A 25,474-nucleotide genomic window follows, 5' to 3' on the forward strand; every position below is an offset into this window, starting at 1 on the left:
TGCAGATCAATACATTTTTATTCCAGTCACTAAATCATGATGATCAAAATTGTAAGTATAACTATGCAAAGGTGCAGAATTATGGGCAAGTCCTCTCCATTTATGCATATTTCCCCAAACAATTTCATACACAAAGAAAAAACTTTTCCTGAGAAAAAAAGTAATGAAAAATAAGCACATTGTGTGCAGGATTAATTCATCTGTATCATCACAATCCAATTCCAAGCATTCAATACAAAGGTTGGTTTGCTCATAGTTTTGTAGACTTTCCATTGGGGCACAGAAACACAATCCACAATAGAAATAAGGAAACGTGAATACAATGGAAGAACACAACTGATATGAATGTATAGGCCTAAATCCACACCAAAGGAAAGCTCTATAATGGAACACTGTTGAAGAGGATGATTCGGGAGTGATCTAAAGTTACGTTGAAGTAATCCAATTTAATTCTCTGCATGTCCGCAATATTGTAAAAAAATAGATAAAAATAGACAGTCCCCATTGCCTACATCTTTCCATAAAGATGAGCAAAAAGTAAAAATAAAAATAAAAGTATATAAGTAATACAAATACTGAGCTATATGGTATGATAATAAAAAAAAATATATATAAATAGGTGTCAAAATAACTGGCCCCACTAATGATTCTTTAAATAACAGTTATTGAATCTGCATCAACAATGTACTTTTTTTTGGTATGTTCATCTCAGCTTAAGGAAATGTATTGTGGCCTTCCATGGCTTTTTGTTTCACTGGGGTATAAAAATGAGGTAACACAGGTGTAAAATGAATTTGTCATCTATCACCATGGGGAAAAGCAAATAACTCACAAATGAAATGAGAAAAATGGTTGTTGACCTTCATAAATCAGGCAATGGGCACAAAATAATACCTAAATAAATAAATATATGACTTACCACTATTAGGGCAAGAATTAAAATGTTTAAAACCACTGAAACAGTGGTTCACTTGCTGGTAAAGGATGCAAGTGTACCTTGTCCCCACACACATTGAAAAAGAAGGTTCGGGAGGCAAAGGAAAATCGAAGGGCCACAGGTGGAGAATTACAGAACTTGATCGCATCGTGGAGTCACCAAGTCGCCAAATCTACAATTAGACGCCACATCCATGGCATTAGGCTCTTTGGAAGGGTTTCCAGAAAATAGCCATTGATGAGAGCAACCAACAATATCATTGGTAGATTTGGATAGAAAACACTCTAAAGTTTCCAAAACTGTTAAAATAATGAATATGGCAGGCGAAAACCGGAGGAAAATCCATCCAGGAAGTGCCTTTATTTTGAAAAGCCTGTTTTTCCATTGAAAGCCTATCCACCATACAAAGACTTATGGAACAGTTCAAGACCCTATGGCTTTCACAGCATGTGGCCAGTCTTTAGGCATTGTTTCAGGCTTTTACTCTGAAAAATGAGGGAGAAAAGGCACTTTCAATGAGTGGACAGTGGAAATTTCCAGACATGAGTCCAGCGCATGACCGGGAGTGTACCTTTCTTGTTTCTCCTTTTCTATTGAGGAAGCTATTGTTCGGTTGAAATATGATCGATTATTTATGACAAAAACAACCTGAGAATTGTTTATAAACATCATTTGACATGTTTCTACGAACTTTTATGGTACTTTTTGGATTTGTCGTCTGCATGCTTCGTTACTGAACAAAACGCACAAACAAAACTGAGGTTTTTGAATATAAAGAGAGACATTATCGGACAAAATTAACATTTATTGTGCAACATGGAGTCTTCGGAGTGCAATCATATGGGCGCTGTTCTGAGATTATCGCATGGTTTGCTTTAGCCGTAAAGTATTTTTGAAATCTGACACCGTGGTTGGATTAACAAGAAGTCCATCTTTAAACCGATGTACAACACTTGTATGTTTCATGAATTTTTATAATGAGTATTTCTGTTATTGAATTTGGAGCTCTGCAATTTCGCGGGATGTTGGCCAGGTGGGACGGTAGCGTTCCACACCCCCTAGAGAGGTTGAGGTCAACAGCACCATGAACTCTACCAAGTACAAGGACATTTTAGACAAAAACCTGGTTGCCTCTGCCAGGAGTCTGAAACTGGATGTTCCAAAAAGACAATGACCTCAAACACACATCAAAATAATTAATTTACCCAAAAAATCTACATTTTGTCTCTGGACTTGAACCCCATTGAAAACCTGTGGTCCATAAACACAGACCAAAGGATATCAAGAATCTGGAAATATTCTCTATAAAGGGCTTGGTATTGCGTCACAAATCAAATCAAATTTATTTATATAGCCCTTCGTACATCAGCTGATATCTCAAAGTGCTGTACAGAAACCCAGCCTAAAACCCCAAACAGCAAGCAATGCAGGTGTAGAAGCACGGTGGCTAGGAAAAACTCCCTAGAAAGGCCAAAACCTAGGAAGAAACCTAGAGAGGAACCAGGCTATGTGGGGTGGCCAGTCCTCTTCTGGCTGTGCCGGGTGGAGATTATAACAGAACATGGCCAAGATGTTCAGATGTTCATAAATGACCAGCATGGTCGAATAATAATAAGGCAGAACAGTTGAAACTGGAGCAGCAGCACAGTCAGGTGGAAGTTGAAACTGGAACAGCAGCATGGCCAGGTGGACTGGGGACAGCAAGGAGTCATCATGTCAGGTAGTCCTGGGGCATGGTCCTAGGGCTCAGGTCAGTTGAAACTGGAACAGCAGCATGGCCAGGTGGACTGGGGACAGCAAGGAGTCATCATGTCAGGTGGTCCTGGGGCATGGTCCTAGGGCTCAGGTCCTCCGAGAGAGAGAGAGAAAGAAAGAGAGAAGGAGAGAATTAGAGAACGCACACTTAGATTCACACAGGACACCGAATAGGACAGGAGAAGTACTCCAGATATAACAAACTGACCCCAGCCCCCCGACACATAAACTACTGCAGCATAAATACTGGAGGCTGAGACAGGAGGGGTCAGGAGACACTGTGGACCCATCCGAGGACACCCCCGGACAGGGCCAAACAGGAAGGATATAACCCCACCCACATGTTGGAAGACCAGAGTCAGTTTGTTGGATGCCTCCAATCATCCACATGGCTGGCTGCATTCTGCTACCACCAGAAACTTTGGGAAGATTGCTCATTATTTATTTTTTCTAAGGAGCCAGAAAACTGAAGCAGTGAGAGAAATCAAATCAAACTGTATTGGTCACATACACATGGTTAGCAGATTTTAACGCGAGTACAGCGAAATGCTTGAGTTCCGACAGTCCAGTAATACCTAACAAGTAATCAAACAAATTCACAATGACTACCTATTACACACAATATAAGGGGATGAAATAATAATATGTACATATAAATATATGGATGCGTGATGGCCGTGTGGCATAGTCAAGATGCAATAGATGGCATAAAATACAGTATATATGTCATGTTCTGACCTTTATTTCCTTTGTTTTGTATTTATTTAGTATGGTCAGGGCGTGAGTTGGGTGGGCAGTCTATGTTTGTTTTTCTATGATTTGGGGATTTGTATGTTTCGGCCTAGTATGGTTCTCAATCAGAGGCAGGTGTCATTAGTTGTCTCTGATTGAGAATCATACTTAGGTAGCCTGGGTTGCACTGTTTGTTTGTGGGTGTTTGTCTATGTTAGTTGCTTGTGTCAGCACAGGTCTCATTTATAGCTTCACGGTCGTTATTTGTTTTTGTATTCAGTGTTCACTACTTTCTTTAATTAAATATTCATCATGAACACATACCACGCCGCATTTTGGTCCTCCGATCCTTCTCGCCTCTCCTCTTCAGATGAAGAGGAGGACGACCGTGACAGTATACATATGAGATGAGTAATGTAGGATATGTAAACATTATTAAAGTGGCATTATTCAAAGTGACAAGTGATACCATTATTAAATATATTTATTAAAGTGGCCAGTGATTCGAGTCTGTATGTTGGCAGCAGCCTCTCTATGTTAGCGATGGCTGTTTAACAGTCTGATGGCCTTGAGAAAGATGTTTTTCTCTCGGTCCCAGCTTTGATGCACCTGTACTGACCTTGTCGTCTGGATGATAGCGGAGTGAATAGGCAGTGGCTCGGGTGGTTGTTGTCCATGATGATCTTTTTGTCCTTCCTGTGACATCGGATGCTGTAGGTATCCTGGAGGGCAGGTAGGTTGCCCCCGGTGATGTGTTGTGCAGACCGCACCACCCTCTGGAGAGCCTTGCAGTTGAGTGGGGTGCAGTTGCCATACTAGGCGGTGATACAGCCCGACAGGATACTCTCAATTGTGCATATGTAGAAGTTTGTGAGGGTTTTAGGTGACAAGGCACATTTCTTCAGCCTCCTGAGGTTGAAGAGGCGCTGTTGCACCTTCTTCACCATACTGTCTGTGTGGGTGGACCATGTCAGCTCGTCCGTGATGTGTACACCGAGGAACTTAAAACTTTCCACCTTCTCCACTACTGTCCCGTCGATGTGGGTAGGAGGGTGCTCCCTCTGCTGTTTCCTGAAGTCCACGATCTTCTCCTATGTTTTGTTGACATTGAGTGAGAGGATATTTTCCTGACACCACACTCTGAAGGCCCTCACCTCCCCCCTGTAGGCTGTGTCGTTGTTGTTGGTCTACAAACTTGATAATTGAGTTGGAGGCGTGCATGGCCACGCAGTCATGGGTGAACAGGGAGTACAGGAGAGGGCTGAGAATGCACCTTTGCGGGGCCCCAGTGTTGAGGATCAACGGGGTGGAGATGTTGTTTCATACCCTCACCACCTGGGGGCAGCCCCTCAGAAAGTCTAGGACTCAAGCTTCATGATGCGTTTGGAGGGTACTATGGTACTATGGTGTTGAATGCTGAACTGTAGTCAATGAACAGCATTCTTACATAGATATTTCTCTTGTCCAGATGGGATAGCGCAGTGTGTAGTGTAACGGCGATTGCATCGTCTGTGGACCTATATTGGGGCAGTAAGCAAATTAGAGTGAGTCTAGGGTATCAGGTAGGGTGGAAGTGATATGATCCTTGACTAGTCTATCAAAGCACTTCATGATGACAGAAGTGAGTGCTACGGGGTAATAGTCATTTAGTTCAGTTACCTTAGCTTTCTTGAGAACAGGAACAATGGTGGCCATCTTGAAGCATGTGGGGACAGCAGACTGGGATAGGGATTGATTGAATATGTCCGTAAGCACACCAGCCAGCTAATCTGCTCTGAGGCTAGGGATGCCGTCTGGGCCAGGAACCTTGCGAGGGTTAACACGTTTAAATGTTTTACTCACGTCGGGCACAGAGAGGGAGAGCCCACAGTCTTTGGTAGCGGGCCGTGTCGGTGGCACTGTATTGTCCTCAAAGCACGCAAAGAAGTTGTTTAATTTGTCTGGGAGCGAGACGTCGATGTCCGCAACGGGGCTGATTTATTTTTGTAATCCATGACTGTCTGTAGACCCTGCCACATCATTTGAGCCAATGAATTGCGACTCTACTTTGTCTCTATTCTGACACTTTACTTGTTTGATTGCCTTGTGGAGGGAATAGCTACACTGTTTGAATTCGGTCATGTTTCCAGTCACCTTGCCATGATTAAATGCAGTGGTTCGTGCTTTTAGTTTTGAGCGAATGCTGCCATTAATCCACAGTTTCTGGTTAGGGAAGGTTTTAATAGTCACAGTGGGTACAACATCTCCAATGCAGTTCCTAATAAACTCACTCACCGAGTCAGCATATACTTCGATGTTGTTGTCTGAGGCTACCCGGAACATATCCCAGTCCACGTGATCGAAGCAATCTTGAAGCGAGCAATCCGATTGGTCAGACCAGCGTTGGATAGACCTAAGCACGGGCGCGACCTGTTTTAGTGTCTGCCTATAGGAGTGGAGCAACAAGATGGAGTCATGGTCAGATTTACCAAAGGGAGGGCGGGGGAGGGCCTTGTATGCATCGCCGAAGTTAGAGTAGCAGTGGTCCAACATTTTGCTCGAGCGGGTACAACAATCAATGTGCTGGTAGAATTTAGGTAACCATGTTCTTAAATGAGCTTTGTTAAAATCCCCATCTACAATAAATGCACCCTCGGGATATATGGTTTTCAGTTTACATATAGTCCAGTGAAATTCTTTCAGGGCCGTCGAGGTATATGCTTGGGGAGGGATATACACGGCTGTGACTATAATCAAAGAGACATTTCTTGGAAGATAATGCGGTCGGCATGTGATTGTAAGGATTTCTAGGTCAGGTGAACAAAAGTACTTGAGTACCTGTAAGTTGTTATGCTTACACCATGAGTCGTTAATCATGAGGCATACACTCTCGCCCTTCTTACCAGAGAGATGTTTGTTTCTGTCGGCGTGATGCATTAAGAAACCCGATGGCTCTGACAACATATCCCGAGTGAACCATGTTTCCGTGAAACAGAGAACGTTTCACGGAAACAATCTCACAAATTACTGCATCTCTGTCGGCACCATCTTGCTAGTAAGTAAATATATTTTGAAATTATCAAAAACAATGTATTTTTAGCTAGCTTGCTGCTCTGCGACCATCTCTGTCGGCACCATCTTGATAGTAAGTAAATATATTTTGAAATGATCAAAAACAATGTATTTTTAGCTAGCTTGCTGCAGAAACTAACTCAAATTAGCTGCTCATGTAATATTCGCTACAGTAGTTAGCTAGCTATGCAGTATGTAAAGTTAGCTAATTGAATTAATTATCACCAGCTTGCTAACTTCATATTAGTTAGCCATCTTGATGTATTTATTGTTTAACTAAATGCATTTGAAGCTAGGTAGTTAGCTAGCTAAAACCCATGGAAGAGGGTGAACGGATTAGCTAGCAGTTCCAGCTGTCAGAGAAGGGAGAGTATGCTACACAGGATAGAGCATGTACGTTTGTGGGAGGACATTATGAAAATATTCTCCAGTTCCTGTCCCTAGGTGAGAAAAACTGAAGACAGAGATATATAGCAACATAATATTCAGGGCCGTCTAATTGTATTATTAATTGAATCCAAGATGGCGTAGCAGTAAGTCCTTCCGTGTCGTGTCTCTGTATATATCTCTTTCGTTTTTTTACATATTTTTCTTCGCATATCTCCTTAAAAACTTTTTGCTAAACCTAAGCTTCCAATTACTCTCCTGCAACCCGCCTCACCCAATGTAGCTATTTTTTCCTAAAGTATTTATATTTATATTTACTTGGAACCGGAACCCCTCAACTGAAGCTCAACTGAAGCTAGCCAGCAAACCACTAGCCATGCTAGCGGTCTTCAGCTAACCGGTCATCAGCTAACCTTCAGCCCGGAAAGCTCTCGCCAGTTCAAACAACGCGACTCTAACCAGAGTATAACGGACCTATTTTTTTTTTTCATCCACCGATTTCTTCCCCGGATTCCCACCGCAAATGGAACATTTTTCAGCTGGATCTTCACAACTAGCTATCTACGAACTGTTAGCTTGCTAGCACAGGCCTGCTAACCGTCTGCATCGCCGCGTCCCAAACACCCATATTTTGATTTTAATTTGTTTATACCTTCCGGAAACCTGCCTCACCCAATGTGATACGGAATCGCTATTATTTTTAATTTTTTAGAACACACTCAAGAACCTCCAGAAGCAAACCAGCTACAAGCTATTTAGTCATTGTTCATTTTATTTATTTATTTTTTTAACCTGGATAACACTCGCCAGTCCAGCTTCCCTGCCCCAACCACCGCTGCCCCCTGGACACTGATCTCTTGGCCACATAGCTGATGCACGCTGGACTGTCCATTAATCACGGTACTCCATTCTGCTTGTTTGTTTTAACTGTTGGCCCCGTTGCCTAGTCAACGCCATTTTACCTGCTGTTGTCGTGCCAGCTGATTAGCTGTTGTTGTCAAACCTACTGTTTTAGCTAGCTTTCCCAATTCAACACCTGTGATTACTGTATGCCTCGCTGTATGTCTCTCTCAAATGTCGATATGCCTTGTATACTGTTGTTCAGGTTAGTTATCATTGTTTTAGTTCACAATGGACCCCCTAGTTCCACTCCTCATACCCCTGATAACTCCTTTGTCCCACCTCCCACACATGCGGTGACCTCACCCATTACAACCAGCATGTCCAGAGATACAACCTCTCTCATCATCACCCAGTGCCTGGGCTTACCTCCGCTGCACCCGCACCCCACCATACCCCTGTCTGCGCATTATGCCCTGAATATATTCTACCATGCCCAGAAACCTGCTCCTCTTATTCTCTGTCCCCAACGCTCTAGGCGACCAGTTTTGATAGCCTTTAGCCGCACCCTCATACTACTCCTTCTCTGTTCCGCGGGTGATGTGGAGGTAAACCCAGGCCCTGCATGTCCCCTGGCACCCTCATTTGTTTACTTCTGTGATCGAAAAAGCCTTGGTTTCATGCATGTCAACATCAGAAGCCTCCTCCCTAAGTTTGTTTTACTCACTGCTTTAGCACACTCTGCTAACCCTGATGTCCTTGCTGTGTCTGAATCCTGGCTCAGGAAGGCCACCAAAAATTCAGAGATTTCCATACCAAACTATAACATCTTCCGTCAAGATAGAACTGCCAAAGGGGGAGGAGTTGCAGTCTACTGCAGAGATAGCCTGCAAAGTAATGTCATACTTTCCAGGTCCATACCCAAACAGTTCGAACTACTAATTTTGAAAATTACTCTCTCCAGAAATAAGTCTCTCACTGTTGCCGCCTGCTACCGACCCCCCTCAGCTCCCAGCTGTGCCCTGGACACCATTTGTGAATTGATCGCCCCCCATCTAGCTTCAGAGTTTGTTCTGTTAGGTGACCTAAACTGGGATATGCTTAACACCCCGGCAGTCCTACAATCTAAGCTAGATGCCCTCAATCTCTCACAAATCATCAAGGAACCCACCAGATACAACCCTAACTCTGTAAACAAGGGCACCCTCATAGACGTCATCCTGACCAACTGGCCCTCCAAATACACCTCCGCTGTCTTCAACCAGGATCTCAGCGATCACTGCCTCATTGCCTGTATTCGCTACGGAGCCGCAGTCAAACGACCACCCCTCATCACTGTCAAACGCTCCCTGAAACACTTCTGTGAGCAGGCCTTCCTAATCGACCTGGCCCGGGAATCCTGGAAGGACATTGACTTCATCCCGTCAGTTGAGGATGCCTGGTCATTCTTTAAAAGCAACTTCCTCTCCATTTTAGATAAGCATGCTCCGTTCAAAAAATGCAGAACCAAGAACAGATACAGCCCTTGGTTCACTCCAGACCTGACTGCCCTCGACCAGCACAAAAACATCCTGTGGCGGACTGCAATAGCATCGAAGAGTCCCCGTGATATGCAACTGTTCAGGGAAGTCAGGAACCAATACACGCAGTCAGTCAGGAAAGCTAAGGCCAGCTTCTTCAGGCAGAAGTTTGCATCCTGTAGCTCCAACTCCAAAAAGTTCTGGGACACTGTGAAGTCCATGGAGAACAAGATCACCTCCTCCCAGCTGCCCACTGCGCTGAGGCTAGGTAACACGGTCACCACCGATAAATCCATGATTATCGAAAACTTCAATAAGCATTTCTCAACGGCTGGCCATGCCTTCCGCCTGGCTTCTCCAACCTCGGCCAACAGCTCCGCCCCCCGCAGCTCCTCGCCCAAGCCTCTCCAGGTTCTCCTTTACCCAAATCCAGATAGCAGATGTTCTGAAAGAGCTCCAAAACCTGGACCCGTACAAATCAGCTGGGCTTGACAATCTGGACCCTCTATTTCTGAAACTATCCGCCGCCATTGTCGCAACCCCTATTACCAGCCTGTTCAACCTCTCTTTCATATCGTCCGAGATCCCCAAGGATTGGAAAGCTGCCGCAGTCATCCCCCTCTTCAAAGGGGGAGACACCCTGGACCCAAACTGCTACAGACCTATATCCATCCTGCCCTGCCTATCTAAGGTCTTCGAAAGCCAAGTCAAGAAACAGGTCACTGACCATCTCGAATCCCACCGTACCTTCTCCGCTGTGCAATCTGGTTTCCGAGCCGGTCACGGGTGCACCTCAGCCACACTCAAGGTACTAAACGATATCATAACCGCCATCGATAAAAGACAGTACTGTGCAGCAGTCTTCATCGACCTTGCCAAGGCCTTCGACTCTGTCAATCACCATATTCTTATCGGCAGACTCAGTAGCCTCGGTTTTTCAGATGACTGCCTTGCCTGGTTCACCAATTACTTTGCAGACAGAGTTCAGTGTGTCAAATCGGAGGGCATGCTGTCCGGTCCTCTGGCAGTCTCTATGGGGGTGCCACAGGGTTCAATTCTCGGGCCGACTCTTTTCTCTGTATATATCAATGATGTTGCTCTTGCTGCGGGTGATTCCCTGATCCACCTCTACGCAGACGACACCATTCTATATACTTTCGGCCCGTCATTGGACACTGTGCTATCTAACCTCCAAACGAGCTTCAATGCCATACAACACTCCTTCCGTGGCCTCCAACTGCTCTTAAACGCTAGTAAAATCAAATGCATGCTTTTCAACCGATCGCTGCCTGCACCCGCATGTCCGACTAGCATCACCACCCTGGATGGTTCCGACCTTGAATATGTGGACATCTATAAGTACCTAGGTGTCTGGCTAGACTGCAAACTCTCCTTCCAGACTCATATCAAACATCTCCAATCGAAAATCAAAACAAGAGTCGGCTTTCTATTCCGCAACAAAGCCTCCTTCACTCACGCCGCCAAGCTTACCCTAGTAAAACTGACTATCCTACCGATCCTCGACTTCGGCGATGTCATCTACAAAATGGCTTCCAACACTCTACTCAGCAAACTGGATGCAGTCTATCACAGTGCCATCCGCTTTGTCACTAAAGCACCTCATACCACCCACCACTGCGACTTGTATGCTCTAGTCGGCTGGTCCTCGCTACATATTCGTCGCCAGACCCACTGGCTCCAGGTCATCTACAAGTCCATGCTAGGTAAAGCTCCGCCTTATCTCAGTTCACTGGTCACGATGGCAACACCCATCCGTAGCACGCGCTCCAGCAGGTGTATCTCATTGATCATCCCTAAAGCCAACACCTCATTCGGCCGCCTTTCGTTCCAGTACTCTGCTGCCTGTGACTGGAACGAATTGCAAAAATCGCTGAAGTTGGAGACTTTTATCTCCCTCACCAACTTCAAACATCAGCTATCTGAGCAGCTAACCGATTGCTGCAGCTGTACATAGTCTATTGGTAAATAGCCCACCCATTTTCACCTACCTCATCCCCATACTGTTTTTATTTATTTACTTTTCTGCTCTTTTGCATACCAATATCTCTACCTGTACATGACCATCTGATCATTTATCACTCCAGTGTTAATCTGCAAAATTGTAATTATTCGCCTACCTCATGCCTTTTGCACACATTGTATATAGACTCCCCCCTTTTTTTTTCTTTCTACTGTGTTATTGACTTGTTAATTGTTTACTCCATGTGTAACTCTGTGTTGTCTGTTCACACTGCTATGCTTTATCTTGGCCAGGTCGCAGTTGCAAATGAGAACTTGTTCTCAACTAGCCTACTATTTCGGTTGTTGCCTGTCTTCCATGGCTTCTGGTTGGGGTATGTATGTACAGTCAATGTGGGGACGACGTCATCGATGCACTTATTGATGAAGCCAGTGACTGATGTAGTGTACTCCTCAATGCCATCAGAAGAATCCCAGAACATATTCCAGTCCGTGTGCTAGCAAAACAGTCCTGTAGCTTAGCTTTCAAGAGGAGGTCGTTTTTATTGATCTGTTATCAGTGTCAGTAGAGTATTATTAAAAAAAGATTCTGCTAATGTCTCCACTCCCCAGTCCTATAAAGTGTAGTATAATTGCATTAAATGTGTGACAAAAGCCACATTTTTCAGTGCAACGGAAAGAAACGTCTCTGATATAGCCTATGCCACTATGTGCTTATTAATAGCATAAATCATCACTATCCAATCTATTCATCACATTAGGAATAGTAGGCTTACATTAGTCGGCAACTGCAATGCTAGAGGCATGTTATAAAAGGGGCATTTTTAATGGTAAAAAAAAAAAGTGCTCCCCCAAAACTTGAAACCCAAGCGACACATGCTTGTGACTAGACTACAAGCTATCCAGCCTAGCTAATTTTGGCTAACACATGGTTAGCAAAACAGTGAAACTAAACTTGAAATCGATCAGACTTGACTTACCAGTGATGAAATGATTAGAGTAAACCCTGTATTGACAACGGTCTGGATTCAGGTCTTGATGGGCAAAAAAGTTTTTGCTTTTCTGACAGTTCTTCCATCTTAAAAATATTAATTTAGAGCCTTGATTGTGTGGGACCTAAAGATTAAAATGTCACTAAAAAAGTCAAATAGCATCATCTGTAGGTGAAAAGGAAGACTTGAAGAAATACAAATCACAGACCTCTAAAAATGGGTCAGTTTTATGTTTTTCATATGAATTAACACAAGTAAGCCTTTCGCTACACCCGCAATAACATCTGCTAAATGTGTATGTGACAATAACATTTGATTTGTGCTTTTCTGGGTGAATCACAACAGAGAAGCATAATGGTGATTGGTTTAATCTTTTAACTGTCTATTGCACAAAGACATGAGAAATCACATGAAAAAAATAAATAAATAATGATTCAATATATCTGAACACATTTGAAATACAAAGTATGGCAACCATTTCCTTACTCAGTATGGCAGTACTATTCTTGGTTAAGAAATAGCCTGAATGTTGGCATTGTGACAATGTCCTGTAATTTTGGGGAGTGAGATATAAAGATCCCAAATAGCTTATTATTATCATCATCAAGTCTTTCAGCCACAGGATATCATGGTGAACCGTTCTGAGTTGCAGGTCATGCTGTGCAGTATAATGTACACAAGTAAGAGTAGGACAAATCCCACAACAGCCACTAAGCAGAACCTGGTCCCAAATGCGCTCTTACAACTACCTTCCTCCCCTTCCCTCATTCCATGTTCCTCCTCCATCCCTGTAGCCCTCTCATGGTGTTCTACTGGAAGGTAGGCGTTACACGGCAGCCGTATGAAGACAGGTGTGTATGGGACAGAGATGATGGCCATAGTGTCCGGGTCATCTAGGAGTTGGGAGACAGAGACCCCTGGGGGCAAAGTGGTGACACCGCGACACCAGGGGCAGCGCAGCTCACTCTGGCTCATCCTCATCTGGGTCAAGCACACTGAGCAGCAGGTGTGCTGGCAGTCCAGGAGCTTGGGCCTACGCCACAAACTGTAATAGTTGAAACAGATCTGACATTCTAACATGGAGTCTTGTTGTGAGATCTGACAATCTAGAATGGACTCTTGTTGTGAGAGAGATTCCATTATGATGAGTTGTCTGTTGTGTCAATGACAGTCACAAGATGTCAAACCACAAACAGTCTGTGGTTCCCGTGGTATGAATATGCAGATTAGGGAACCCATAGAGATTTACAGATGTTTCTGCTCTTGACGTCTCTCCTCCTCTCTTCTTTACAGATGTTGTGTCACAGTACTTAGTTTAATCCAAGTCTGGCTCCATCAACCCTATTAGAGAGAAGACATTTGTCAAGTCAGTGTGTGATTCCGTAATCCTCATTAAATAACTCATACTGAAAAAGCAAAAAGACTACTTGGTCATGTCCTGCCCACTGAGCTCTCTGTGTGTGTCCGCTTCAAGACCCTGTGACTAAGAATAAAGCACAATAAGCCTATTTTGTCATTAACCAAAACAGGAAAAGAAACTAAGCAAATGAGCAAACCTGTTTCTGATCTGGACTGGCAAGAATGTTGACCACTAGATCTTTATCACTCAGCAGCCCCATGGCAAAGTTCCTGCATGACATTGCTGCACATTTCTTAAAGCTGCATTTTGTAACTTTTTTCTGCTCCAGTAAGTCGCTAGTGTTCATCCAATGTGAAGCAAAAGTAATAATATTACGCCTCTAGCCTGCCTGACAACAATTTTCCCTGTCGGGTCAGATTTTCCCAACATATTCTGTGCTGTGGATAATGAGTGACGTGTTTCCGTAGCTTAGGGATATTCTAACTGGTAGGGGTATGATAGCTAGCAAGCTGAGCCCATGTCTAGACTTGGCGAGCAGAGATAGCTATCTTACAGACATGGCAGACGTGAGGGGCCAACGACCTAACCCAGCAGCAGCTACTCCTCTATATACGCCAAAGAAACAGAGAACTTTGGAGAGCAGACAGGCGAAAACGGAAAGCAATAAAGCACAGGCCAAGACGAGAGTAAACCTCGGATCTGCATTCACACTTTCTCTCTACCACACCTGCTGTCTCTAACCGAATGCTCGGCTATGAAAAGCCAACTGACATTTACTCCTGAGGTGATGACCTGTTGCACCCTCCACAACCACTGTGATTATTAATTATTATTATTAGACCCTCCTGGTCATCTATGAACATCTTGGCCATGTACTGTTTTATTCTCCACCCGGCACAGCCAGAAGAGGACTGGCCACCCCTCATAGCCTGGTTCCTCTCTAGGTTTCTTCCTAGGTTCCTGCCTTTCTAGCGAGTTTTCCCTAGCCACCGTGCTTCTACACCTGCATTGCTTGCTGTTTGGGGTTTTAGGCTGGGTTTCTGTACAGCACTTTGTGACATCGGCTGAAGTAAATAGGGCTTTATAAATACATTTGATTGAAGGGATTCAAAAACGACAGAGTTTGCATATTTTCTGCTGAAAAGGTACAATATTGCTAACTAGATATAATATATTTCTAGATATAAAGTTAAATGTCGGTTTTTATATTTAATTGTAAATATTCATGCTAGGGCTCTATTTTAGATTACTTGTTTTTATTATTGTTTTCAAGACACGCATCCATTAGTTCGTATTAGCTAGCTTGATAATGTTAGCTATTGTGGCTAGGTTGTTAGCTGACTGACATTGGTTTGTTTAATTTGATTATAAAATGTGGCTTCACAAGATAGTTGTTACTAGCCAACTTGTGTATAATGTTACTTGACCTGTTATATTTCTGAAGTCTGGTCTGAAAGTCATGTTGATATTGGTTAGCTCTAGCTAGCTACTTTTCTTCACACTAGTCTACGGGCACGGAATTGCCTAGCCATGATTATAAAGCCCAGTTCAGATATGTAAATTGAGACACAACGCAACAGTTTGTTTAATCTGAGCAGTCTAGTTTTAGAACGTGTGATGTCTTTGGTTGGAGTTTCCAAGATTCAAATCTTTAGCCGAAGTCTTACGACAAGACGGATCCATTTAGCCAATCAAAGAACAGTGCACAAACATTCTGTGTTCAGTCAAGCAGCTAGCCAAGCAGAGCGATAGCTAGCTTTTTTTGCTGCACATATCTAGTCTAGCTTGCTGATATTTACAATAGTATCCAGCCCCGCAGCGGCCTGTGACTAAAACCAGTTTGTCTCTAAAACCAATACATCACCATCTACTGGCAGTGGTTAATCCCTACCACATACATGTGAACTCCTCCTTTTATTTCCTAGATTCCATTCCTTGCTCCCTTTCCTGCTTTATTTTCCTCCTTCCATTTCATCTCCTCCTTTACTAGCTTCATTTCCTATCTCCTTACCTTTCCTATTTTCCTTTCTTAGCGCACTTTCTTTTCCTTCTTTCCTTTTCTCTCCTCCATCCCGTAAATCCCTTTCCATCATCTCCTTTCCTAGCTCCTTTCCACACTCAATTTGCTTTAATCCTTTCATCCTTTCCTAGATCCCTTTCATTTCCTAGACTCCTTACCTAGCTCCCTTTTCCAACATATTTTCCTCCATTCCTAGGATTAACCATGGCCAGTAGAGGAAAGGAAGAAGGAAAGGATAAGTTCACATGTAACAGGTAAAATAATACAATTGATGAAACACCAACAAAGTGGCTTAAAAAGGGCGTTGGGCCACCACGAGCCGCCATAACAGCTCCAATGCGCCTTGGCATAGATTCTACAAGTGTATGAAACTCTATTGGAGGGATCCAACACCAACCTTCCGCAAGAAATTCCATCATTTCGTGTTTTGTTGATGGTGGTGGCACTGCAGAATCTCCCATAAGTATTCAATTGGGTTGAAATCTGATGACTGAGACACATACCCTTTAGGAGGTGGTAGCTGACTAGTGTGGGCTATTCAGCAGCCTGATGGTCTGAGGATAGAAAGTATTGGCCACGCTTTCAGTTTTTGCCATGATGCTCCTGTACTGCCTACGTCTAAGTGATTGAAGCGGGGAGAACCAGGCATGGTTTGGGTGGCTGGGGTCCCTGATGATCTTTTTGACCGTTAGACCATGTCAGCTTCTCTGAGATGTATACGCCAAGGAATTTGAAGTTATTGACCTTCTCCACAGTGGCCCCTTTGATGAGGATAGGAGAGTGTCCAGCCTGGTTCCACTTGTAGTTCATAATCAGCTCCTGAAATCTCTTCTTCTAGTCTTGGTAACCAAAATCATGGTCAAAGGGGCATTTTTATGCATGATGATAGCATGATGGGATGTTAATTGCTTAATTAACTCCAAAACCACACCTGTGTGGAAGCACCTGCTTTCAATATACTTTTTATCCCTTTATTTTGGCAGTTACCTGTATGTGGTAGTGATTAACCACAGCCAGTAGAGAGGAAAGGAAGTTAGGAAAGGGAGTGAGGAAAGGATTCTAGGAAAAAGAAAGGAGTTCACATGTATGTGGTAGGGATTAACCAAAGCCAGTAGATGGCGATAGTATTGGTTTTAATGACAGGCTAGTTTTAGTCACAGGCTGCTGTGGGTCTGCAGCTGGATGCATCTCAATATTTATCTAATGTGTGTATTTCATGACACTCCTTTGCTACAAACTGTCTCAACTGAAAGTCTTGTCTTCAGTTTTGCCAATTTTGCGACTTTGTCACTATATTTTTTAAGGAGGTGTCAGGCCCCTCCAGTGACTTTTATTGGTAAAAGAGGCTAGCGACATCTTGGGGAGTGTTGACACCGAGAGTTTCTATTGTAGTATTTAACCACATTACAGCACAGGTGCACACACCGGCAGAGAAACACAAGGGATGGGATTGTGCTGCGGGAGAGGGGGCAAAAATGCTACATTGGGGACCGCATTTGTGCAACAAAAATAAATTGGCAACACTGCCCGTCGTCTTGAGCTGTTGTAGCCTACAACACAACATTCTAAAACTAACTTTGATCTTGTCTGGTCTCATGCCGGCAGTTGAATCTGAACTGGGCTACATTACTTGATGTTCAAGCTCTTGAAAATATATTTTCAGATATAATTTCAGTCATAAAATAAATAAATCTACATCAATGCCTGGCATGCCTGCATTTCCAGCCCCGCCATTGTCGAGTATAGGAGCAGAATCAGATCAGTAAGCACAGACTTTAGCAAAGTATTTTTTACCTTGCCTGTTCCATAATTTTGTTTCACCTAGCTGGCCAAGAAGATGAAGAATATAACAAATAACAAAGTAGACTTCTTATAATGATATGCATCTATGTAGCTCAGCTGTTTAGGAAAATGAACTAGCCAGGATTTACTTTGAGTATTGAGGACATACCATCCCAATTCTAGCCTACTGCACAGATTATGTTATTCCATATTTGAGCAAGCTCAAAAAGGTATGGTACACATGTATTGAGTACAAAACTAACATTCCATAATAACAATATTAGGTAGGTGCTTACATTTGTCCTATTTCACACATGTACAATTAGAAACAGAAAATCTATCAGATATTGACTGAATGATAGCACATAATGGTTGCCTCGCTTCACGTTCGCGATGGTCGCCTTGCTTCGCGTTCTTAGGAAACTACGCAGTATTTTGTTTTTTTATGTATTATTTCTTACATTGCTACCCCAGGAAATCTTAAGTCTTATTACATACAGCCGGGAAAAACTATTGAATATATGAGCAACGTCAACTCACCAACATTAGGACCAGGAATACGACTTTCCTGAAGCGGATCCTCGGTTTGGACCACCACCCAGGACAATGGATCGGCTCCCAGTAGGCAACCCAAAACAACGACGCCGCAGAAGGGGCAGACGGAGCGGTCTTCTGGTCAGGCTCCGTAGACAGGAGCGGTGAGCGAAGAGCCCAAGTGTACTACTTGCCAATGTCTAGTCTCTTGAGAACAAGGTAGACGAAATTCGAGCAAGGTTTACCTTCCAGAGAGACATCAGAGATTGTAACATTCTCTTCTTCATGGAAACATGGCTCACTCCGGATATGTTAGAGTCGGTATAGCCACCCGGTTTCTTCAATCATCACGCCGACAGAAACAAACATCTCTCTGGTAAGAAGAAGGGCGGGGGTGTATTCCTTATGATTAACGAGTCGTGGTGTGATCATAACAACATACAGGAACGCAAGTCCTTTTGTTCACCTGACCTAGAATTCCTTACAATCAAATGCCGACCGCATTATCTACCAACAGAATCCTCTTCGATTATAATCACAGCCATGTATATCACCCTGAAGCAGATACCTCGACCGCCCTGAAAGAACTTCATTGGACTAAACTGGAAAACATATATCCTGAGGCTGCATTTATTGTAGCTGGGGATTTTAACAAAGCTAATCTGAAAACAAGGCTCCCTAAATTATCAGCATATCGAATGCGCAACACATTCTGGATCATTGCTACTCTAACTTCCACAACGCATACAAAGCCCTGTAATAAAGCGTGTCACTTTAAACAATGCCACTTTATATAATGTTTACATACCCTACAATTCTCATCTCATATGTATATACTGTACTCTATACCATCTACTGAAACTTCCCTATGCCGCTCGGCCATCGCTCATCCATATATTTATATGTACATATTCATTCCTTTACACTTGTGTGTAGTTGTTTTGAAATTGTTAGATTACTTTTTAGATAATGCAAGGTCAGAACTAGAAGCACAAGCATTTCACTACACTCGCATTAAAATCTTCTAACCATGTGTATGTGACCAATAAAATTTGATTTTAAAACATTTTACTGCACAGGCAAATAATGTATGAAGGACTTGGGTGGGAATTCAAAATATTTTGGTTTAAAATAAAGGGGCTATTTGCATATATTAACAAATGGGTGGAGAAGGTTTGCAACCACCAAAAATGTGCTGTCTAGGCCTACCTGCACTCACCAGCCCGGTTTACACTGCCTCGTCAATTACTGTTGTTGTCACATTCTGTGTCAATAGCAGGATGACCTTGGATTAAAAATCAACATGCTTGGCTTTAGATTACACACATCTATACAAACTTGAAGTTTTTTTGTGAAATAAAACAATATAAGTCATTTTTCGGAAGATGCTTTCATTTCAGCGCATATGACTTGTAAACATTTAAACTGTATTAAACGATTCCCTGATGAAAGACATTGACCCCATTTCAGCCATTATCGGGGTGTGTTTGACAGAATATTACAAACATCTACATGGTCGCAACGTTAAAGGGAAAAAACGACAGGCACAAGCACGTGTATGAAAGAGTCGCAAGCGTAAAATTTAAGCGAGGAACTAGAGATGGCTGAAAAAGACAGATCTAAGGTAGCTGGGGCATGCATGTTGCTAGTTTTATACGCATGTATGAATTGAAAATTTGTTTTTTTTGCATAGCCCACTCCTCTTGAGAGTGGGGTCATGGCCAGGGATCTGCCATTGACGACAACCCTATAGCAATTAAGGTTTAAGTGCCTTGCTCAAGGGCTCCTTAACAGCTTCTACCCACAAGCCATAAGACTGCTGAACAATTAATCAAATGGCAACCCGGACTATTTACATTGACCCCCCCATTTGTTTTTACACTGCTGCTACTCACTGTTTATGATCTACCGACATTTATTTATTGAATATTTTCTTCACTCTATTTCTTGAACTGCATTGTTGGTTAAGGGCTTGTAAGTAAGCCATGTATTTGGCGCATGTGACAAATAAAATTAGATTTGATCAATAGATTTTTCACCTAGTATGAACCAGCGACCTCTCGGTTACTGCTCTTAACCATTAGACTACCTGCCACTCATTATATTGAATGACTGTAAACATTCATTCTTCATACTGCCTAATAGTCTCCTTTTCCAATAAAAAACGAACTCCTTTTATCCTAAAACTGAATATTTACCGTGAAAATCTAAGACTGATGGTCATCAAAGGCAATTCTATCAAACGCTGCATATTACACAGGCATCCCAATTCTGATATTTATTCCACTAATTGGCCTTTTGACCAATCAAATCAACCAATCTTTTTCAGAGCTGATCTGATTGGCTGACATCGAAGAAGAAGAAAAATCTTAATTTTTACTTTACTTTTTTTCCCCCTGCTCTGGCCCTCCATTGATTTAGTCACCATAATTTTGGCCATCCTACAAAGGTAAACACCATAATAACTTAACTGATAATGATAGAGACATGAGTTTTGGACCATTGGCTCTCTTAGAGGATTACCTACACAATTAAAATATTTTACCCATTGGTCAAAAGATGCGTGTTTGATTGGACACCCTATAAATCATGATGAACTTCACAGGGTGGTGAAAGTGCATGGTGATGAGCGTGATGCTCCTTTGCAATAAGTATTGAGGGTCTTATTTGTGACATGTTGATCTTTACTTGTGCGCTCTGGCCAACAGCTCGCAGGTACATGCCAAGACCAGAGTAGGCACATTTGCTATTTAACCCATCAGTCTTTGTACCAAAACTAATCGGTAGGGTTGAAAATTTAGATTTGTATTCAGGAAGCTGACAACTTAAGCAATTTGTGTGCCCTATGTCATCATGCACTGATTTTTATGGCAACAAGTCAGTTTGGTGGAAACCCTGGTGGGAAAATGCACATATTTTCTTCATGCGGAATTTAGAATATTCGCATGAAAATCTTCCGTCGGATTCCGATATGTTCACCGATATATTGTGCATCCCTATATATAAAATGTGTGTTTATTAGGGAGATAAACAAGAATACAAGGTAGTGTGTCTAACCTTATCAAAATAACAAAAGCATAGTGTAAGGGAAGCATTCTTAAAAATGACTGAACTGGTAAAGCACTGAACTGATATCACCCAGACAAAGAAAAAAATAAAAGTACTTACAGAGATACCACCAAATGGAATATATTTCATAATTGGGATCCAAATGAAGAATAAAGTACAGTGTAGTCATGGAAAGTATTTGGTACTTAAATTAATGGAATAGTGCAGTGGTGAAATGGTAACAGTTGTGTGTTGTAAGGTGCAGGAGTCTCCATGCGCTATTCAGGCAGGCGCACCAGCGAGATTGTCTGTGATGTCTGGAGACCCTGGGATAGCTCTCTGGTTCTCCATGATGTAAAACATCACTCCAGACAGACAGGAAGCAACCAGCTGTTCTCCCCTTTCTGCAAAAGGACAGCTCTTGCAATTTAGCCTGCAATGATAATTAGAACACCCTAGAGATAACCCCCTTGATAGACGCCCTTCTTCAAAAATCAAAACAGAAAACATTCCATTCTGATATCTTTGAGGCATAAAACACGCTTTTTCTGCTCCACAGACTCACGAAAAATGTAAATAGGACCACTTCTTGTGACTGACCGTTGCCACATTATCCTCCAACGCTTCACAGTTTTTCCTCAAGACGAGAAAGGAATCGGCCAGCAAACATTTCATATTTTCCACCACAACTTCACTTCTCGTTTCTTGTCTTTTTCACCACTGTAGACCACTCATTCTCACTCTCTGTGCTCTCATCTTCTCCCGGCACGCCGTCAGTATCAAACAGAATATCCATTTCGCCCATCTTTCCTTCCCGCAGACAGCACTTTTGAGCACAGGAGACTACTCTGGAAGCTGGGGTTCTTCCATGGTATATTGGCATTTGCACAATTTAGCGTGCATGCTGCCACCGATGTGGGGACGGGGTGGAGATATATTCATACAAACTACAAAAAATGAACTAAAATCAAATTACTTTTCTGTTAAAAGTAAAAACAGATCTGATCCCTACACAGGCTCAAGGGGAGCCTGGGAGGGCGGGCCATCTTCCGGCGCCAGTACCCTTTGCAGGTTTTCCAACGTAAACTCCTGAAGTCCCCAAAACTTTTCTGCCGCAGCCAAAATAATATCCAGTTTCTTTGACACCGGCAATGAACACCACAGAAATCCACATTTTTAAACACACAGTGTACCTTTTGACTGGCAGCAAACATTTACTACAGGCTGTGGTGCATCCACTACCATATCTTTACTAGCGTCATTTGTTTTCTCAACTCTTTTAAAATCGCATCCACATGAGATTAGATTGACCGCTCAAACTTTTGCTAACTCAATCTCCTTCACCCTTATAAGGCACCCCAGGAACTCGGGATCATGATCCCCACCACAATTGAAACACTATTGTCCTCATACATACCGTTCGTCTGCACACACATGAACACACGGCAATGGTTTGGGGACGAAAACTCTTACAGCGTATCTTACACAACCAAGCATCACATGCAGGTTCTCTTTATATATATAAAGAAATACAAATAAAACATCAGGGCCAACAGAATTTCTTCTTTTTCCCCATTCAATTCATTTTGAGGCCCACTGCAATCTTCCTCTGCTCTTCAGAAATAAAATTAATCAGAATAAGACCACACTCCTGGTCACTCTGACAGACTCCACTTTTCCCAGCACATACTTCACCATTCAACACCTCAAACCAGTCTCCCGCATATGCATTCTTACTCAACAAAACAGATTCCAACAAGAAACGATTAATTATCCAACATAAACATATACTCCACTCCAATTTTAGGCAATTTTCTTTTTGTTCCATTTTTGGACTATTGTCCATTCAGGACATTCATCTTCACCAACACCTGTACACACATTGTTACACATGCACCTTTTGATTCGAACTCGGCATCCACTTTCGCCATCTCTCCCTGCCAAACGAGCGCTGGGGTTTCTGGAAAACGGCGTTCAAATAGACAACGAAAAAACTGCATTATTGCCAGAGGGGTCTCCAAAAACACCTGTACACACATTGTTACACATGCAATGTAGCTTTAACAAGGCAATCTTATGGGTTTAGTTCAGGTTGAAGTTTAGTTGAAGAAGCAGTCGTGAGTTCCAGAATGCATGTCTACCCCCCCCTCCTCCAAAAAAGCACATGAAAATAGTTAGTACTGACATACCAACCAAACCAGTTCACCAGCTTCTCTAATTATCCCTCTATCAGCAGTAGGGATACCGTGCTGTAACCTGGTTACCAGTTACTACAGTGGCATATCCCAAGTGCTAAAGTTTGCACAAAGAACATTAACTTTAATTAGCCAACTTAGCCTTCTAGGACAAAGTCCGTGGACTTTCCATACGCAAGATACGCAACCAAAATGGTTAAATATGAAGTCTAAATTGAAATTCATCTGAAAATGGCTCTGTGAATACCTGGATGAAGCTGTAATTTGACAGCAAAACATTACATGAAGCCACACATTAGGCTTTATAATAGTAAAGTTAAAAGGCATGTCTCTAATTTAAAGGTTATGTAAACACTGAATGCCATAAAAAGTAGGCTTATTTTTCAATTGATACAAGCAGTGCTAATGCTGTATTGAATGTTGGCATTCGAGCATGTAGACATAATCGGATTTGAACTTGAACTGAGGCGAGCATAGAAAACAGGCAACCTTTGAAGGTAGACAGCCTACTGAACAAGGTTCAGAATTGCACATGCAAACTGAAACTACAACGCAAACCCACATATCAGTCAGCAACTAAAGAACCGACATACAGCCCGTCTTACCGTACTTTGTGATGCCAGTCCTACAGAACATATGTTCCTTGTTTTGTTGCAGTGATTCTTGTAGTAGCCTGCTTGTTTTGACCAAGTTAAACACACACCCTCGATCTCCAGTTCAGTCAAAACAATGAGAGGATTCTATTATCTGGCCCGGGTTACCCCGGTGAGAGGAGTTGGTGAAAAGTGGTGAAAAGTGATTGGCAAACTCCTCCCACTGGGGTAACCCGGGCCAGATAACATATCCTCGGTGCTTTTGCCAGTTCACGTCATTGGCAATAGGCAGGTGCACCGCGGCTCAGGTTAATATAACTCCCTCATTGTTCTGTCTGAAGTTAGCCGCGCCTACCTACCACATGGTGAGTAAACTACTTCACAACCTTATTTATCAGGATGAGTATTGGATACTTTTTAGATGACAATTTTTATGTAAATATTTAAATTCCTCACTTGGGACTACTAGACAAGGAATCCGCAGTGCCTTTTGCAACCAATAGTGAATAAATCTTGCTTCTGTGAAGTGTTGTGTTTATAGAATTCAGCTGTCATCAGTTGGAGTCCAAAATACCTCACTGATCATAATCCCCATTTCCATCCACATTTCAAATGTTTCATTTCAAATGCCTCCACCACACCACATTCTGCCAAGTAGCTTCCTTCTCCAAAGATGGAAAAAAAAGACTAACTCCAAAAATGGGGGGGGGGGGGGGGGGGGAGACTAACTCCCTTCACCCTAAACTGAATGTACCCTGGAAATCTGAGACTACCCACTGGGCACAGACTGGTTGAATCAACGTTGTTTCTGAACCAATATGGAAAAGACATTACATTGACATCTGTGCTGAGTGGGTAGCTAGGTTTGTTATCCTATTGGTGACAGATTTAATGCAAATATTCTAAAATCCACATAAAAACAAAATGCACATTTTCCCACCAGAGATGTGTTTCCATCAAATTGACTTGTTGCAGATAAAAGTATTTGCATGATGACGTAGTGTACATAAAAAAATACTTTTACGGTTAAATTCCCCATGTACTGAATAGAAAATACAAGTTAAATGGGCTTCCATCGCATGTTCAACTCTACTGATGGTTTTGTCACAATAAATGTTGTGTTATGAGCCAGTCTCTGGTCTTGGCACATGCGCTCTAGCCAACATCTCGCAGATATATTGAGATTATTATGGACAAAATAGCGAGACTATTTTTTTTGTCAAACCGCAGCCAAGCATCAATATTTGTCGCCAGAATAAGACCCTCGTTATTTGTTGGAAAGGAGCATCAAGCTCATCACCATGCACTTTCACCACCCTATGAAGTTCATCATAACTTCTATCATCTGTAGCCTAATAAACTGCATGCTTTCTTGAGTTGTAGTGGGAGGACCACACAACATCCCACTGAGCACACACTGGTTAAATCAGCGTTGTTTACACATCATTGTTACGCTGAACCAATGTGGAATAAATGTTGAATTGACACCCAGTGGAATATGACTCCAAGTTTACTTCTATATGCTGGTTATATCAATATTTGTGCATAAATGTGTTTCCACCTGCATTTCTCGCACAATGAATTCAACCGACACAAAAAGATCCCACCTTGTCTAGGTTTTTTCTTTTGTCGACATTTGGAAAGTTTACAGACACATTACCTGTTTCTCTTAGATCTGTCATTATATTTGTTCATCCGTCATGTACTTTACTCACGTAAAAAGGTTGGATCTTCAAAGGCAATTCTGT

General features: G+C 42.5%; 1 protein-coding gene across 4 annotated transcripts; it reads right to left on the reverse strand.

Moving 5' to 3' along the window:
* Window positions 1–23,888, reverse strand: LOC115103069 (E3 ubiquitin-protein ligase RNF152-like). Of its 4 annotated transcripts, none has more exons than XR_010460223.1 (3): window positions 23,739–23,888; window positions 19,100–19,175; window positions 1–2,786 (listed from the first exon to the last, which is right to left on the reverse strand). XR_010460223.1 is itself a non-coding variant. In XM_065005730.1 (3 exons), the coding sequence occupies exon 3, from the start codon at window positions 13,332–13,334 to the stop codon at window positions 12,807–12,809; it is 528 nt and encodes a 175-aa protein (XP_064861802.1). In that variant the 5' UTR covers window positions 13,335–13,535; window positions 17,897–19,175; window positions 23,739–23,881; the 3' UTR covers window positions 12,547–12,806. The 4 variants fall into 4 exon arrangements, 3 of the variants coding, with proteins under 3 accessions (XP_064861802.1, XP_029479537.1, XP_064861803.1); XM_065005730.1 differs by lacking the exon at window positions 1–2,786 and adding an exon at window positions 12,547–13,535 and having other exon boundaries at window positions 17,897–19,175; window positions 23,739–23,881; XM_029623677.2 differs by lacking the exons at window positions 1–2,786; window positions 19,100–19,175 and adding an exon at window positions 12,547–13,535 and having other exon boundaries at window positions 23,739–23,881.
* Between the last annotated feature and the right edge of the window lie 1,586 nt (window positions 23,889–25,474).

Source organism: Oncorhynchus nerka, linkage group LG20 (assembly GCF_034236695.1).
Source record: "Oncorhynchus nerka isolate Pitt River linkage group LG20, Oner_Uvic_2.0, whole genome shotgun sequence".
In the NCBI taxonomy this organism is placed as follows: Eukaryota; Metazoa; Chordata; class Actinopteri; order Salmoniformes; family Salmonidae; genus Oncorhynchus; species Oncorhynchus nerka.